Below are 13,622 nucleotides of genomic sequence, written 5' to 3'. Positions count from 1 at the left end.
AACCCACTGAGCAAGGGCAGGGACCGAACCCACAACCTCATGGTTCCTAGTCGGATTCGTTAACCACTGCGCCACGACGGGAACTCCTGAATTTTTAAAAGTAAGGTATTGCTGAAGTTCATTTTAAGTGAATTAGTTATAGTAAAACTTGGTTAATGCGTTATAAGCTTATATAATTAATTGTTTTATTCTATTGCTCTGTAGATACATAAAATGATTTTTTGGCCTAGAAGAAAGGCCTCCTTTCTGCCTATAGAGTAGATTCTGTTTCAGTTTTCTTTTGAGCCTTAGTTTGGATGGCCATAAGAAATTATTGTTTTTCAACTAGTGCATTGAAACGTTTGGGTCCATTATGATGACAAAGCCCTTATAGTATATATCAGAGTCAGAAGCCTTTATAGTTGCAGCTGTCCCAGTTCTAGGAGTTCATCTGATGAAAACAGTCACAATATGCAGAAAAAGCTTGCTAAAAGTATGTTTTCACAGTATTGGTAACCAAAAATGGAGAATAGCCTAAAGATCTGAAGAAAATATTGTAAGAAGGTTGGTACCAATAAATTATTCTGTAGCCACTAATTATGATAATAGAGGAGAATGTTTTGAAATTACTTTTTTAAAATGTTTGCCATGGAGTTCCCTGGTGGCTCATTGGGTTAAGGACTTGGCATTATTACTGCAGTGGCTAGGATTGGATCCCTGTCCAGGAACTTTCACATGCCATGGGTGTGGCCAAAAAAACCATCAACAAAAGCTGTTTACCATGAATTTAGTGATAAATCAGGTCACAGAATGCTATCTACTGTGCAATATTGACTTTATTTAAAAAAACAAAATGAAACATCACGGGCAAGAAATATAAAAAAGCATGTTGAGAGTATACTCTCTGGGAGGTGAGATTAGGGTAATTGTTATTTCCTTTTTTTGTTTATCTGTGTTTTTGCATTACATTTAGGTAGAAGTACATGTTCTTTTGATAAGAAAAATCTAAAAGGTAATTTTAAAGTAAGGAGACATTAACATGTGTCGTTATGACACCTCTCAATACCAGTATTCACCAGTATTTAAGTGTGCATTGAGGGTGAAGGTGGTGGGTAACTGTGAAGCAGGGTTTGTACTTATATTCATCATTCAAGTGTAAATTTAAATGTTCTAAAATAACGCATATGAATGTTTTAAAAACTTATTCACTATACTATAGTTCCCACAACTTCTTGTTGCCGTATACATTATTTTATTTATTTTTGGCCATGGCATGCAGAAGTTCCCAGGCTAGGGATCATGCCTATGCCACAGCAGTGACCATGCCAGATACTTAACCTGCTGTGCTACAAGGGAACTCCTTACATAATTTTAGATAACATTCTATATCTTTTCCTTCATTTTACTCATCCACTCTGTGCCAAGGATGTTAGAAATGTTGTATCTGTGCTTTGCTTTCTCCCATTTCTACCTCTAGATGTTTTTTCAGGTATGATGTTACATTTTAAATTGTGAAGGTTTACTTCTGTTTTTTTCTTTCTTCTTCTTTTTTTTTTTTTTTTTTGGCTACCCCCATAGCATATGGAAGTTCCCAGGTCAGGGACTGAATCTGAGTCACAGCTACAGCCTATGCCACAGCTGCAGCAAAGCTGAATCCTTTAATCCACTACACTGGGCTGGGGGTCCAACCCGTTCCTCCGCAGTGACCTGAGCCACTGCAGTCTGATTCCTAACCTCACTATGCCACATTAGAAACTCCCTACTTCTATTTTCTTATCATAATTACATTCCATATTTTATGTATGGATTGTATCTAACAAAAACAACAAACAGCATTTACATTTTTATGATAGTATAAATACTGTTCAACCAAGTAAAGGTGATCAGATGCTAGGAGAAGAAAGCATGGGGTTCTTGTTTTAGTTTGTTTTGCCCCATAAAGGAAAATGATCCCAGCATCAAATCAAAATGGATTCCCTTTTCTTATACTCCACTGAATTATCCCATATTTTAATGTGCTTCATATTCGGACTCTAACTTTGTTGTTGAGTACTTTTCCCAGTCTTTGTTATGTTTTTATACAGAGTATTCTGAAAAAGTCTGAGTCCATCTAATGGTATCTTCATCCTGCTTAACACTGATTGGCCCTTTTCTTTTAGAATTGTCTTCAACTCTAGAATATCTATTTCCTATTTTCTTTCTTTGGGCCTCCTGTCAGGTATATCCATTGGGTTGTTCATCTGTCTTCCAACTTTTTCTTCACTCTTTGTTTTCTTTTTGCTGTTTTCTAGATTTCTTTGGCTTTTCCTTTTATCCCTTCTATAAATATTTTATTTCTATATACATATCTTTAATTTTCTGATGTCACACTTGTTTTCCAATAGCTTCTCTTTTTTCTTTTTTTAATCCCTTCCACAGCATGCAGAAGTTTCCAGACCAGGGATTGAACCTGCGCCACAGCAGTGACAATGCCGTGTTCTCAACCTGCTAAGTGGCCAAGAAACTCTTCCAATAGTTTTTTATAGCAATTTATTCCTGTTTTATTTGTTTTCTTTTTGGGCCACCCTGCAGCATTTGGAGTTCCCAGGCCAGGAAGTGGATCCAAGCCACAGTTGCAATCCAAGCTGCAGCTGTGGCAACACCGGATCCTTAACCCTCTGTGCCAGACCTGGGATCACACCTGCATCTCAGCACTCCCAAGACGCTGCTAATCCCATTGTGCCATAGTGGGAACTCCAGTTTATTCTTGTTTTATGATGGTAACATTTTCTCAAATGCTTCAGCAGTTGATTTTTTGTTTTCAGTGCTCCTAGAATTTTTGCCATTTCATCCTCAAATAATCATCCAATGAGGAATGAGGAATTATTTGGAGTAGGTAGGATAGGTTTCCTTTGCTATTTTTTAGGTAGGAGTTTTTCTTCCTAAAGCTTCATCCCTGGATAAGAAGGTGGTAGGGTTTTGGCTATCAGATTTTACTTTATAAATGGGTTTTTTAATTTGACTTGGGCTCCTTGAATGCCAGAATGAGAGGAGGCTTATGCTGGAACTCATATCTCTCTGGGCACCAGAGCTCCCCTCACAGAGGGGATAGCTCCATTTCCTTCAACAGTGCTCTGGTTTTTGCCAGGTAGGGAAGCCTGATGGCTTTGCTGGAATACCCTCATTCTTCTACTCACCTGTCCACCCACCTTCCAGATAATTTCTGAAGAGCTATTCCATGACTTGTCTTTCAGTTGACTATTCTATTTTCCTGCAGCCGTTTATTTCCACTCTCCATTCCTGCTAATGCCAACTCAGAAGCTTCTCTAGGGCTATGCCAAGAACATTGGCTCCCACTTCCTTTGTACCCTTGTAAATTTTTGCTGTCTGTATTCTGGGATTGGTTTTGTTTTACCCATCAGTACATTCCCATTTTCTGTTTTTTAAAAGTTCATTAATATCTCTTATTTATTGGAGTTCCCATTGTGGTGGAAACAAATCCGACTAGTAACCACAAGGTTGCGGGTTCAATCCCTGGCCTTGCTCAGTGGGTTAAGGATCCAGCATTGCCGTGAACTCTGGTATAGGTTTCAGACACAGCTGGATCCTGTGTTGCTGTGGCTGTGGCGTACACCAGCAGCTCTATCTGTTATTTGACCCCTAGCCTGGGAACCTCCATATGCCACAGGTGTGGCCCTAAAAAGCAAAAAAATAAATATATATATCTTATTTACTGTTGCCACCTCTACACACCCCAAAACTCCTCTTCACTCTTTTAGTGACTATCATTTTGGTAGATATTTTGGAAGAAAGGTAGGCAAATACATGTGCCCATCCTGCTGTCTTTTATTGGAAATTGCTGAAATAACTTTAGATATACCTACCATTGAACCTTTTTTTTTATTTTAATGATTTTTATTTTTTTCCATTATAGCTGGTTTACAGTGTTCTGTCAATTTTCTACTATACAGCAAGATGACCCAGTCACACATACATATGTATATATTCTTTTTTCCTCACATTATCATGCTCCATCATAAGTGACTAGATACAGTTCCCAGTGCTATGCAGGAACCACTGAAACTTTTTTTTTTTTTTTTAACTTAACTGCCTTTATCTAGCTCAGCACCATGTGGACCCTGAATAGTTAATATGTTTGAAATTAACCCAGAGTTAGTATGTGTACTGACAGAAAACTGTTAACTTTTTAGAATCCAGGAGTTGATGTCTGATGATCAGCGAGAAGCAGGTCGGATTCCACGAACAATAGAGTGTGAACTTGTTCATGATCTTGTGGATAGCTGTGTCCCAGGAGACACAGTGACTATTACTGGAGTTGTTAAAGTCTCAAATGCTGAAGAAGGTGTGGTATAACTTTCTTCAATTTGATTGTTCCTCAGTAGCTTGTTAGCATTCATCTTTTCCCTTTTTAAGAAACTTCTGAACTTCCAGTAATTTAGAGAATTCTTTGATTCTTTCATTGGTAAAACTTTTTCTCTAAAGGTTTATTTATAGTTCACTGTGCCTTTCTTTTACATTCTACTTGAATTTTTGTAGGGAAAATGAAAACACCAATTATTTATTTCATACTTTGAAATTTACAGGTTCTCGAAATAAGAATGACAAATGCATGTTCCTTTTGTACGTTGAAGCAAATTCTGTTAGCAATAGCAAAGGACAGAATACAAAGACTTCTGAGGATGGATATAAGCCTGGAACATTAATGGAATTCTCACTTAAAGACCTTTATGCCATCCAGGAGATTCAATCTGAAGAAAACCTATTTAAACTCATTGTCAAGTATGTATGAGGTTATTCTAGTTTAATTATGTATGTATGTGTTGGAGGTGCTCTTGGCTACAAATAAAAAAAGTAGTCAGAATGTTGCAAATTACAATTCATGGGCCAAATGAAGCTAATCACCCATTTCTGTACAGCCTGTGAGCTAAGAGTGGTTTTTACTTTTTTCATGACTGAAAAAAATTTTAAAAAGAATTTCATGAGATACAGAGTTGTATGAAATTCAGAATTCATTGTCTATAAATGATGTTTTATTGGAACACAGCCACAGTTGTTCATTTGCATAGTATCTGACTTCTTTTGACCTACAGTGGCCAAGATGAGTAGTTGCAACAGAGTGACTCACAGATATTTACTATTTGGTTCTGGACAGATAAGTTTTCTAATCCCTAGTTGAAACAAACAATAAGGAAAATTTACTGTCCCACACAAGCTGGTTACCCAACAGAATGGTCATGGGACAGTGAATTTCAAATCATTTCAATTAGTCGTATGTAGGAGATTGTTTGTTTACTTTTAAAAAACAAGAAAGAGGAGTTCCCTTGTGGTGCAGCAGGTTAAGGATCTGGCATCATGGCAGTGGCTTGGGTTCTGTCCCTGCCCCAGGGAATTCTACATGCATTGAGTGCAGCCAAAAAATAAAAATAAATAAAAAGCAGGAAAGAGATTCACAGGGAAGTCCCTACATTTGGTAAGTATTTCAGAATTTTTTTGTTTTATTTCCATGTTATTGCCATGCAATAGAGAGGGAGCAAAGTAGAGGCATTTTTGCTTTAGTGGTTAAGAGCTTTGGAGGGGAAGAAAAACCTAATTTAGAATCTTGTTTTAGCCACTTACTTCCAATATGCTAACTTCAAAGATTTCAAAAAATTTTGAAAATTTTTGTCAGTTTTTTAGATAATTTTGAGTAGGAGAAAAAGGGAGAGACTGAATAGTAGATATACCAAATAAAGGTAAAGAACTGAGGTTTTGAAATCCATTGTACTATAATAATTGATTTTGTCAGCTTTACTGTCCACCAAGTCCTTGGGGTCTAGGAGAATTTGACCCTTTTCCTTTCTGCCTTTAATATGTTAATTAGTCAGCTGGCAAAGGTATAGAGTTCCCCAAGGGTTCTTTGTCCTTAAACCCTCAGAGACTTTTGAAAAGACAGCCATCCAAACCCACCCTGGGAGACAGGTTTCTCTGAGCTAGGGTAACACTGTGATCTGGTGGTAAGTGATGGAGTGGTGCGTGGTCTATAGCAGCTCCCTGGTTAAGAATCAAAACACTTCTTTGATTGAGTCCTCTTACTGGTTATTAATAAAAATGAACATTTTGGCATGGTCCTCTGCCATACTTGGGGAGGATAAGTTAGTATGAAAAACTTGGGCTTCTTTCCCATAGTTTGCTTTTACCTATTACTTCTAAGTTTGTGGTTTCAACGTCGAAACTAGAATCAGTAAGGGTATCTTTTTTTTTTTTTTTTTTAAGGGCCATTACCCAAGGTATATGGAAGTTCCCAAGCTAGAGGTTGAATCAGAGCTGCAGCTGCTGGTGTCTGCAACCCACACCACAGCTGGTGGCAACGCCGGATTCTTCAACCCCTGAAAGAAACCAGGGATCAAATCCAAATCCTCATGAATACTAACCCCCTGAGCCACAATGGGAAATCCTTAACATCAAAAGTAGAATTTTTCATGGTTTTCCATTTATTAATCTTACAGGGGATGGCAGACTAAGCAGGCTGCCTGTTTTGGTAAATAAAGTTTTATTAGAACACAGCTGCACCCATTCATTTACATATTAGTGATGGTTGCTTTGATGCAAGTTGGATAGATATGACCCAACAGTAAAATGGTTTATTTGGGAGGTGATCCCCAGAAATACTGGGAGAGGAAGGGGGACATTTAGGTTTTTCTGTGTCTTGGCTATTGTAAATAGTGCTGCAGTAGACTTTGAGGTGCATGTATCTTTCTTTTTTTCTCCTTTTTTTTTTTGGCTTTTTTGCCATTTCTTGGGCCGCTCCCGTGGCATATGGAGGTTCCTAGGCTAGGGGTCGAATCGGAGCTGTAGCCGCCAGCCTACACCAGAGCCATAGCAATGCAGGATCCAAGCTACGTCTGCAACCTACACCACAGCTCACGGCAATGCCAGATCCTTAACCCACTGAGCAAGGCCAGGGATCGAACCCGCAACCTCATGGTTCCTAGTCAGATTCATTAACCACTGAGCCATGGCAGGAACTCCTGTACCTTTTCAAACTATGGTTTTCTCTGATATATGCCCAGGAGTGGGATTGCTGGAATATGGTAGTTATATATTTAGTTTTTTGAGGAACTATCCTCATAGTAGTTACACCAATTTACATTCCCACCAATAGTGTAGGAGGGTTCCCTTTTCTCCATACCCTCTTTAGCATTTGTTTGTAGACCTTTTTTTTTTTTTTTTTCTTTTGGCTTTTTAGGGCTGCACTTGTGGCATATGGAAATTCCCAGGCTAGGGGTCGAATTAGACCTGCAGCTGCCGGCCTACCTCATAGCCACAGCCACGGCAACTTGGGATCTGAGCCGTGTCTGCAACCTTCAGCACAGCTCAAGGCAGTGCTGGATCCTTAACCCACTGAGCTAAGCCCAGGGTCAAACCCAAATCCTCATGGATACTAGTGCTGAGCCTGACAGGAACTATTTTTTTTGTTGTTGTTTTTTATGGTTTCCTTTGCTGTGCAAAAGCTTTTAAGTGTAATTAGATCCTGTTGGCTTACTTTTGTTTTTATTTTTATTATTCTAGGAGGTGGATCAAATAAGATATTGCTGCAGTTTATGTCAAAGTGTGTTCTCCCTTATGTTTTCCTCTAGGAGTTTTGTAATATTTGGCCTTATGTTTAGATCCTTAATCCATTTTGAGTTTATTTTGTGTATGGTGTTAGAGATTGTTCTAATTTCATTCTTTTTACATGTAGCTGTCCAGTTTTTCCAGCACCACTTACTGAAGAGAATGTGTTTCCTTTGCTGTATGTTTTGATTACTGTAGCTTTGTTGTATAGACTGAAGTCAGGGAGCCTTTCTGTTTTTCTCTTTCAGTACTGCTTTGGCCATTCGAGGTCTTTTTTGTTTCCCTACAAATTTTTAAATATTTTGTTCTAGTTCTATGAAGAATGTTATTGGTAACTTGAGAGGGATTGCATTGAATCTGTAGATTGCCTTGGGTAGTATAGTCTTTTTAACAATAATGATTCTTCCAATCCAAGAGCATGGTGTGTGTTTCCATTTGTTTGTGTCACCTTTGATTTCTTTCATCAGTGTCTTATAGTTTTTACAGTACATGTATTTTGTCTCTTTAGATAGGTTTATTTCTAGGTATTTTATTCTTATTCTTTTTTTTTTTTGTCTTTTTGCCATTTCTTGGGCCGCTCCCGCAGCATATGGAAATTCCCAGGCTAAGGGTCGAATCGGAGCTGTAGCCACTGGCCTATGCCAGAGCCACAGCAACGCATAGGTATTTTATTCTATTTGATGAGATAGTAAATGGGATAGTTTTCCTAATTCCTCTTTCTGATATTTCATTTTTAGCATATGTAAATGCAGTAGCTTTCTGTGTATTAATTTTGTATGATATGTTTTAAAGGCAGGTAATGTAAATGCTTTACAAGCATCCTGTCTCCCTCACACAGGCACAGTTTTTAAGGCATTCTTCCCTTTGCATATTCACAAAGAATTTTGAGAAATTTACTGTTAGAATGAAATTTCTTGAATTTTTTGAGGAGGTGGAAATTTTTTATTTTTGTTGATGCTAAATATAAAGCAAATTAAGCAAATTGCAAAGTAGATCATCTAATGTATCACTGAAATGTAAGTTAGAATTTATACGTCCTTTTCTGTTTTTCAGCTCGCTTTGTCCTGTCATTTTTGGTCACGAAGTAAGTATTTTACTTCATCTTTACTCAAAAATACGTAAATTCAGCAAAAATAAAATATAAGGGTTAAAAATAGTCATTCCTGGTGGCCCCATTATTTATATCTTTTTTTTTCTTTTTTTTTTTTTTGTCTTTTTAGGGTCACACCTACAGCATATGAAGTTCCCAGGCCAGGGATTAAATCAGAGCTGCAGCCTGTGGCACAGCTCACAGCAATACTGGCTCCTCCACCCACTGAGTAAGACTAGGGATGGAACCTGTGTCCTCATGGACACTAGTCAGGCTTGCCACCGCTGAGCCATAACAGGAACTCCCCATTATTTATATCTTAATATGAATCATTATTCTCCATAAATGAATGGTATAAGAGGCAAATTACAGCTCCTTGTAAGGCAGAGCTGCTTACCAATTACAGTTAGTAGAAATGGGCTTCTTTTAAAGTGACACTGGACACTGTAAATGTTAAAGTAGAAACTAATAAATACTTCTCAGCTTTGTGGAATGGGTTTGTAGGTCTTCATTTGGTGACTTTTAAGTTACCTGATTTTTTTCTTTTTCTTTTTCTTTTTTTTTTCTTTCTTTTTGCCTCTTCTAGGGCCGCACCCAAGGCATATGGAGGTTCCCAGGCTAGGGGTCTAATCAGAGCTGTTGCTGCCGGCCTACGCCAGAGCCATAGCAACTCGGGACCCAAGCCTCGTCTTCGACCTACACCACAGCTCACAGCAACACCAGATCCTTAACCCACTGAGCAAGGCCAGGGATCGAACCCACAACCTCATAGTTCCTAGTCGGATTCGTTAACCACTGTGCCACAACGGGAACTCCTTTATATGCTTTCTAATTTTTGCCTTTTAACCATTTACATTAAAGAAGTTTATATTTTTAGACTTATTTTTCTTGGGGAAAAGAAGCAGAGTTCAATCATGCTTTAAAAAAAAATTTCGAAATGTTGAAAATATAGAAGGAGGAGCACCTCTTTTGCTTTAGTCTTTACATTTTTCTCATTTGTTTTGTGTTTTTTCTCATTCTTCTTTCACTTCTGAGCTTGTTAAAGCAGGTTTGGCATTAGCACTCTTTGGAGGAAGCCAGAAATACGCAGATGACAAAAACAGAATTCCGATTCGAGGAGACCCACACATCCTTGTTGTTGGAGACCCAGGCTTGGGAAAGAGTCAGATGCTACAGGTAGGAAATCAGTCATTTGGTATTTGGCCTTTTGCTTAAATGCATGAAGAATTCACAAGGGAATTTTCTTTAAAACTTGTTTTTGTGTTCCATAGAGCATAATTTGTCAGGTAGTACCAATGAGTTTGTGTGAGTATATATAACTTGTATCTGCCCATCCTTTCAAATTGAGCCAAGTCTCCTGTCACACACGCTACACAAGCGTGCTGGTCCCTTATGATGTCAACTACAACCCCCCCTTTTTTTGTTTCCAGCATCGCTTTGCTAGTTTTTGTTGTCCTGACCTCACCTATGAATAGAATAGTTTAAGAAAGTAAAGCAGGGTCACCCATTATCTCATAACACTTTGTTGGGCTTTAGAAATAGTCTGATAAAGGTAAGAGATCTTGTCCTATCCATCTCCACTACTTCTCTCTGAGTCTAAAACAAGGAAACTTCTTTGACCAGTCTGTTTTTGGTGCCCAAGAAGATTTTGGCTGTGCCAATCAGAGCCTAATAGTTTTCCCCTCCAGAGCTTATGGCCCTAGAATGTGTAGCTGGTGGAATGCTTGTGGTTTACCTGGAGTAACACCTGCTAAGCCAGCATAAGAATGCTTAGGAACCCCAGCTGCAAATCAAAATCATCTCGGGAATTTTTTGAAAATATTGTGGAATTTCCTAGTACTAAGAATTAAGAGTTTCTGGGTTAGGGTTCTAGTGTTGATCTGTGTACAACCACGGGTGATCCTGAAGTGCAGCCAGGATTGAAAACCCTTTGATCTCTTCATTGCATCATAAACCCACCGTCTTTCATGTGAGAGTCTTTCTTTATTCCCGATGGCTAAGTGTTAAACCAGTCATCGTTTAAATTCCCAATCTGACATTTAATCTGTGTTTCCATATTTTGTTCCTTTTGACCAATTGGGCTAACTTCTTTTTATCTTTTTAAAATTCTGTTTGGAACCCTTGCTACAAGCCTGACAATTGAAGCACAGAGTACTCAGTTATAGGTGAAACAGACTTTGATAAAAATGAAAACGGTGTACCTAGGTAGACTGTGTGTGTTAAAGTGCATGTGGGAATTTGGAGTTCCCGTCGTGGCGCAGTGGTTAATGACTAGGAACCATGAGGTTGCGGGTTCGATCCCTGGCCTTGCTCAGTGGGTTAACGATCCGGCGTTGCCATGAGCTGTGGTGTAGGTTGCAGACGCGGCTCGGATCCCGAGTTGCTGTGATTGTGGCGTGGGCCGGCGGCTTCAGCTCTGAATAGACCCCTAGCCTGGGAACCTTCATATGCTGCAGCAACAGCCTAGAAAAGGCAAAAAGAAAAAAAAATTAATAAATAAAGTGCATGTGGGAATCTGAACTGCATGTAAGTCTGATGTGATCATGTCTAAGTCTGCTGGCCCCACTAAGCCAAGATTTTTTTTTTTTTTTTTGGTCTTTTTGCTATTTCTTGGGCCACTCCCGAGGCATATGGAGGTTCCCAGGCTAGGGGTCCAATCGGAGCTGTAGCCACGGGCCTACACCAGAGCCACAGCAACGCGGGATCCGAGCCGCGTCTGCAACCTACACCACAGCTCACGGCAACGCCGAATCGTTAACCCACTGAGCAAGGGCAGGGACCGAACCCGCAGCCTCATGGTTCCTAGTCGGATTCGTTAACCACTGCGCCACGACGGGAACTCCCAAGATTTTTAATAATTAAGCTAACAGTTATGAATTGTTTATATTTTTAAATCCTATTTTCCTCTGACCATGTAGTAAATGTCATTCTCAGACTAACAACTAAGGAATTGCAAGTGACAAAAATAATGATAGCTACCATTTATTTAGCTCGACTCCAAAGGGTCACTTGGGCTACGTTCCATGCATGTCCAGAACGCCGGATCGTTAACCCACTGAGCAAGGCCAGGGATCGAACCCGCAACCTCATGGTTCCTAGTCATTAACCACTGCGCCACGACGGGAACTCCAAATTCCCACATTGTTGACATAGATAGCTGTGCAGCAGCTGTCTTCTAGGGCTGTGGGGTGCACAGCCTTGTACAGCAGCCTTGCACGGGGCCCGTTACATGCCAAGTACCCAGTTAAGTGCCTTGCATATACAATCTCATTTATTCCTCAGGGCAGCGCATGATTAAACATAAGCTGAGGCTCAGGGAGGTTCAAGAGCAGCATTCCCAGTAGCTACATGGTAGAGCCAGGATTTAAATAGGTCTGCCTGACTCTAAAGATCCATGCTGTTGTGCTAGGAACTATTTTTCTGTCTTAGCATTTCTTGTTTACTCAGACAGTGAGCATTATTGAGCCATTTTTATTACCCCACGTTTAAAGAAGCATTGGAGTCTGAAACTAAAATTTATACTTACATTTTTTGCTATTTGAACATGAAAATGAAGCATAAAATGGAATTGTATAGAGTATTCACATGACCACAGGCTTCAGAGTCAGGCTCCTGGGTTTGACTGAATCCTGACTTCAAAACCTTTATAGGTATGTGAGTTACTCTCATCAGACCTTGCTTGGCTTCTCCAACAGTAATGGGAGTGTAATAGTACCTTCTTGTTATTGTGGTGGTGAAGATTTTACAATGAAGCTCTTAGAAGAATGCCTGACATATAGCCAGTCTTTGTGAGCAACTATAGCAATTATTTCCCTTTTACTTTGGTTGATTCTCTTAGACTCTTTGTTTCATTAGGCAGCGTGCAGTGTTGCTCCACGTGGCGTGTATGTTTGTGGTAATACCACAACCACCTCTGGTTTGACTGTAACTCTTTCAAAAGATAGTTCCTCCGGAGATTTCGCTTTGGAAGCTGGTGCCCTGGTACTTGGCGATCAAGGTAAGAAGCCAAAGCAAATAATAATAATAATAATTCTGGGGCTTTTTTTTTTTTTTTTAAGCCTTTTCTTTTTCAATTAATTTCTTCACATTCTGTTCCAGGAGTCATTTGGACCACATTGTCCCAACCAGTGAATTGAGACTGAGAGCTCCCCAAACTGGGAATACATAGCTCGTTTTGTTTGTTTTTTCAGGGTATGATTGATAGTTTATAAGAAATCTAGTTGGAAGGCTCAGCAAAAGGAGTTCTCCAACTGGGATTTGCTACCTAAGTTTCTCTTTCTGATGCTTTAACCCCATTGGGAAAACATGTCCCTATGCATGTGTCAGGCAGTACCCAGATTCCAGTCCAGCTGAGGTCGTTCATTCCTTCCAGTTTGCCAGGGACACTCACAATTCTAAATCCAGTGCCTGTCAGCCATGCCGACAATGCTGATCACTGCCCCATCCATGAAATACTTTATCTCCTTGGTTTCCAAGACACTACACTCTTCTGATTTTATTCTCACTTTATTTTTTTTTCTCCTCACTTTTTTTATACTGTTCGTTCTCAGTCTTTACTTGTTCTTCATCTCCCCAACCTCTTAACTGGTTGGCTTCTCAGAGTGCTTAGTTTTTGTACTTTTTTCTTTTCAGTCTGCACTTACCTTCTTGGGGATCTTATCTAGTTTCATGACTCTTTACCTACCTGTATACTAAAGTTTTCCAGCTTCGTGTTTCTTTTCCCTTGAATTCAGGCACACCTGTGCAATATCCTCACAACTTTCTCAAACTCAGCATGTCCAGAACTATAATCTTCATCTTCCCCTTCAACCTATTCTTCTTATATTTTTCCCCATCATGGTAAAATGACAGCTCCATCTTTTGGGTTTTTTTTTTTTTTTTTTTTCCTTTTAAGGCTGCACTCACGGCATATGGAGGTTCCCAGGCTAGGGGTCGAATCGGGGCTGTAGCTGCCAACCTA

General features: G+C 39.4%; 1 protein-coding gene across 1 annotated transcript in view; it reads left to right on the top strand.

Moving 5' to 3' along the window:
* MCM8 (minichromosome maintenance 8 homologous recombination repair factor) overlaps nt 1-13,622 on the top strand; it is a 47,366-nt gene that overhangs the window by 18,709 nt on the left and 15,035 nt on the right. The window contains exons 9-13 of the mRNA XM_047771698.1: nt 4,170-4,321; nt 4,563-4,758; nt 8,626-8,656; nt 9,698-9,838; nt 12,518-12,659. Coding sequence (XP_047627654.1) covers nt 4,170-4,321; nt 4,563-4,758; nt 8,626-8,656; nt 9,698-9,838; nt 12,518-12,659 — 662 coding nt within the window. The remainder of the gene's footprint in view (nt 1-4,169; nt 4,322-4,562; nt 4,759-8,625; nt 8,657-9,697; nt 9,839-12,517; nt 12,660-13,622) is intronic.

This window comes from Phacochoerus africanus, chromosome 3 (genome assembly GCF_016906955.1).
Source record: "Phacochoerus africanus isolate WHEZ1 chromosome 3, ROS_Pafr_v1, whole genome shotgun sequence".
Taxonomy (NCBI): domain Eukaryota; kingdom Metazoa; phylum Chordata; class Mammalia; order Artiodactyla; family Suidae; genus Phacochoerus; species Phacochoerus africanus.
Note: the sequence above shows the minus strand (reverse complement) of the source record. Positions and strands in the feature narration are given on the sequence as shown.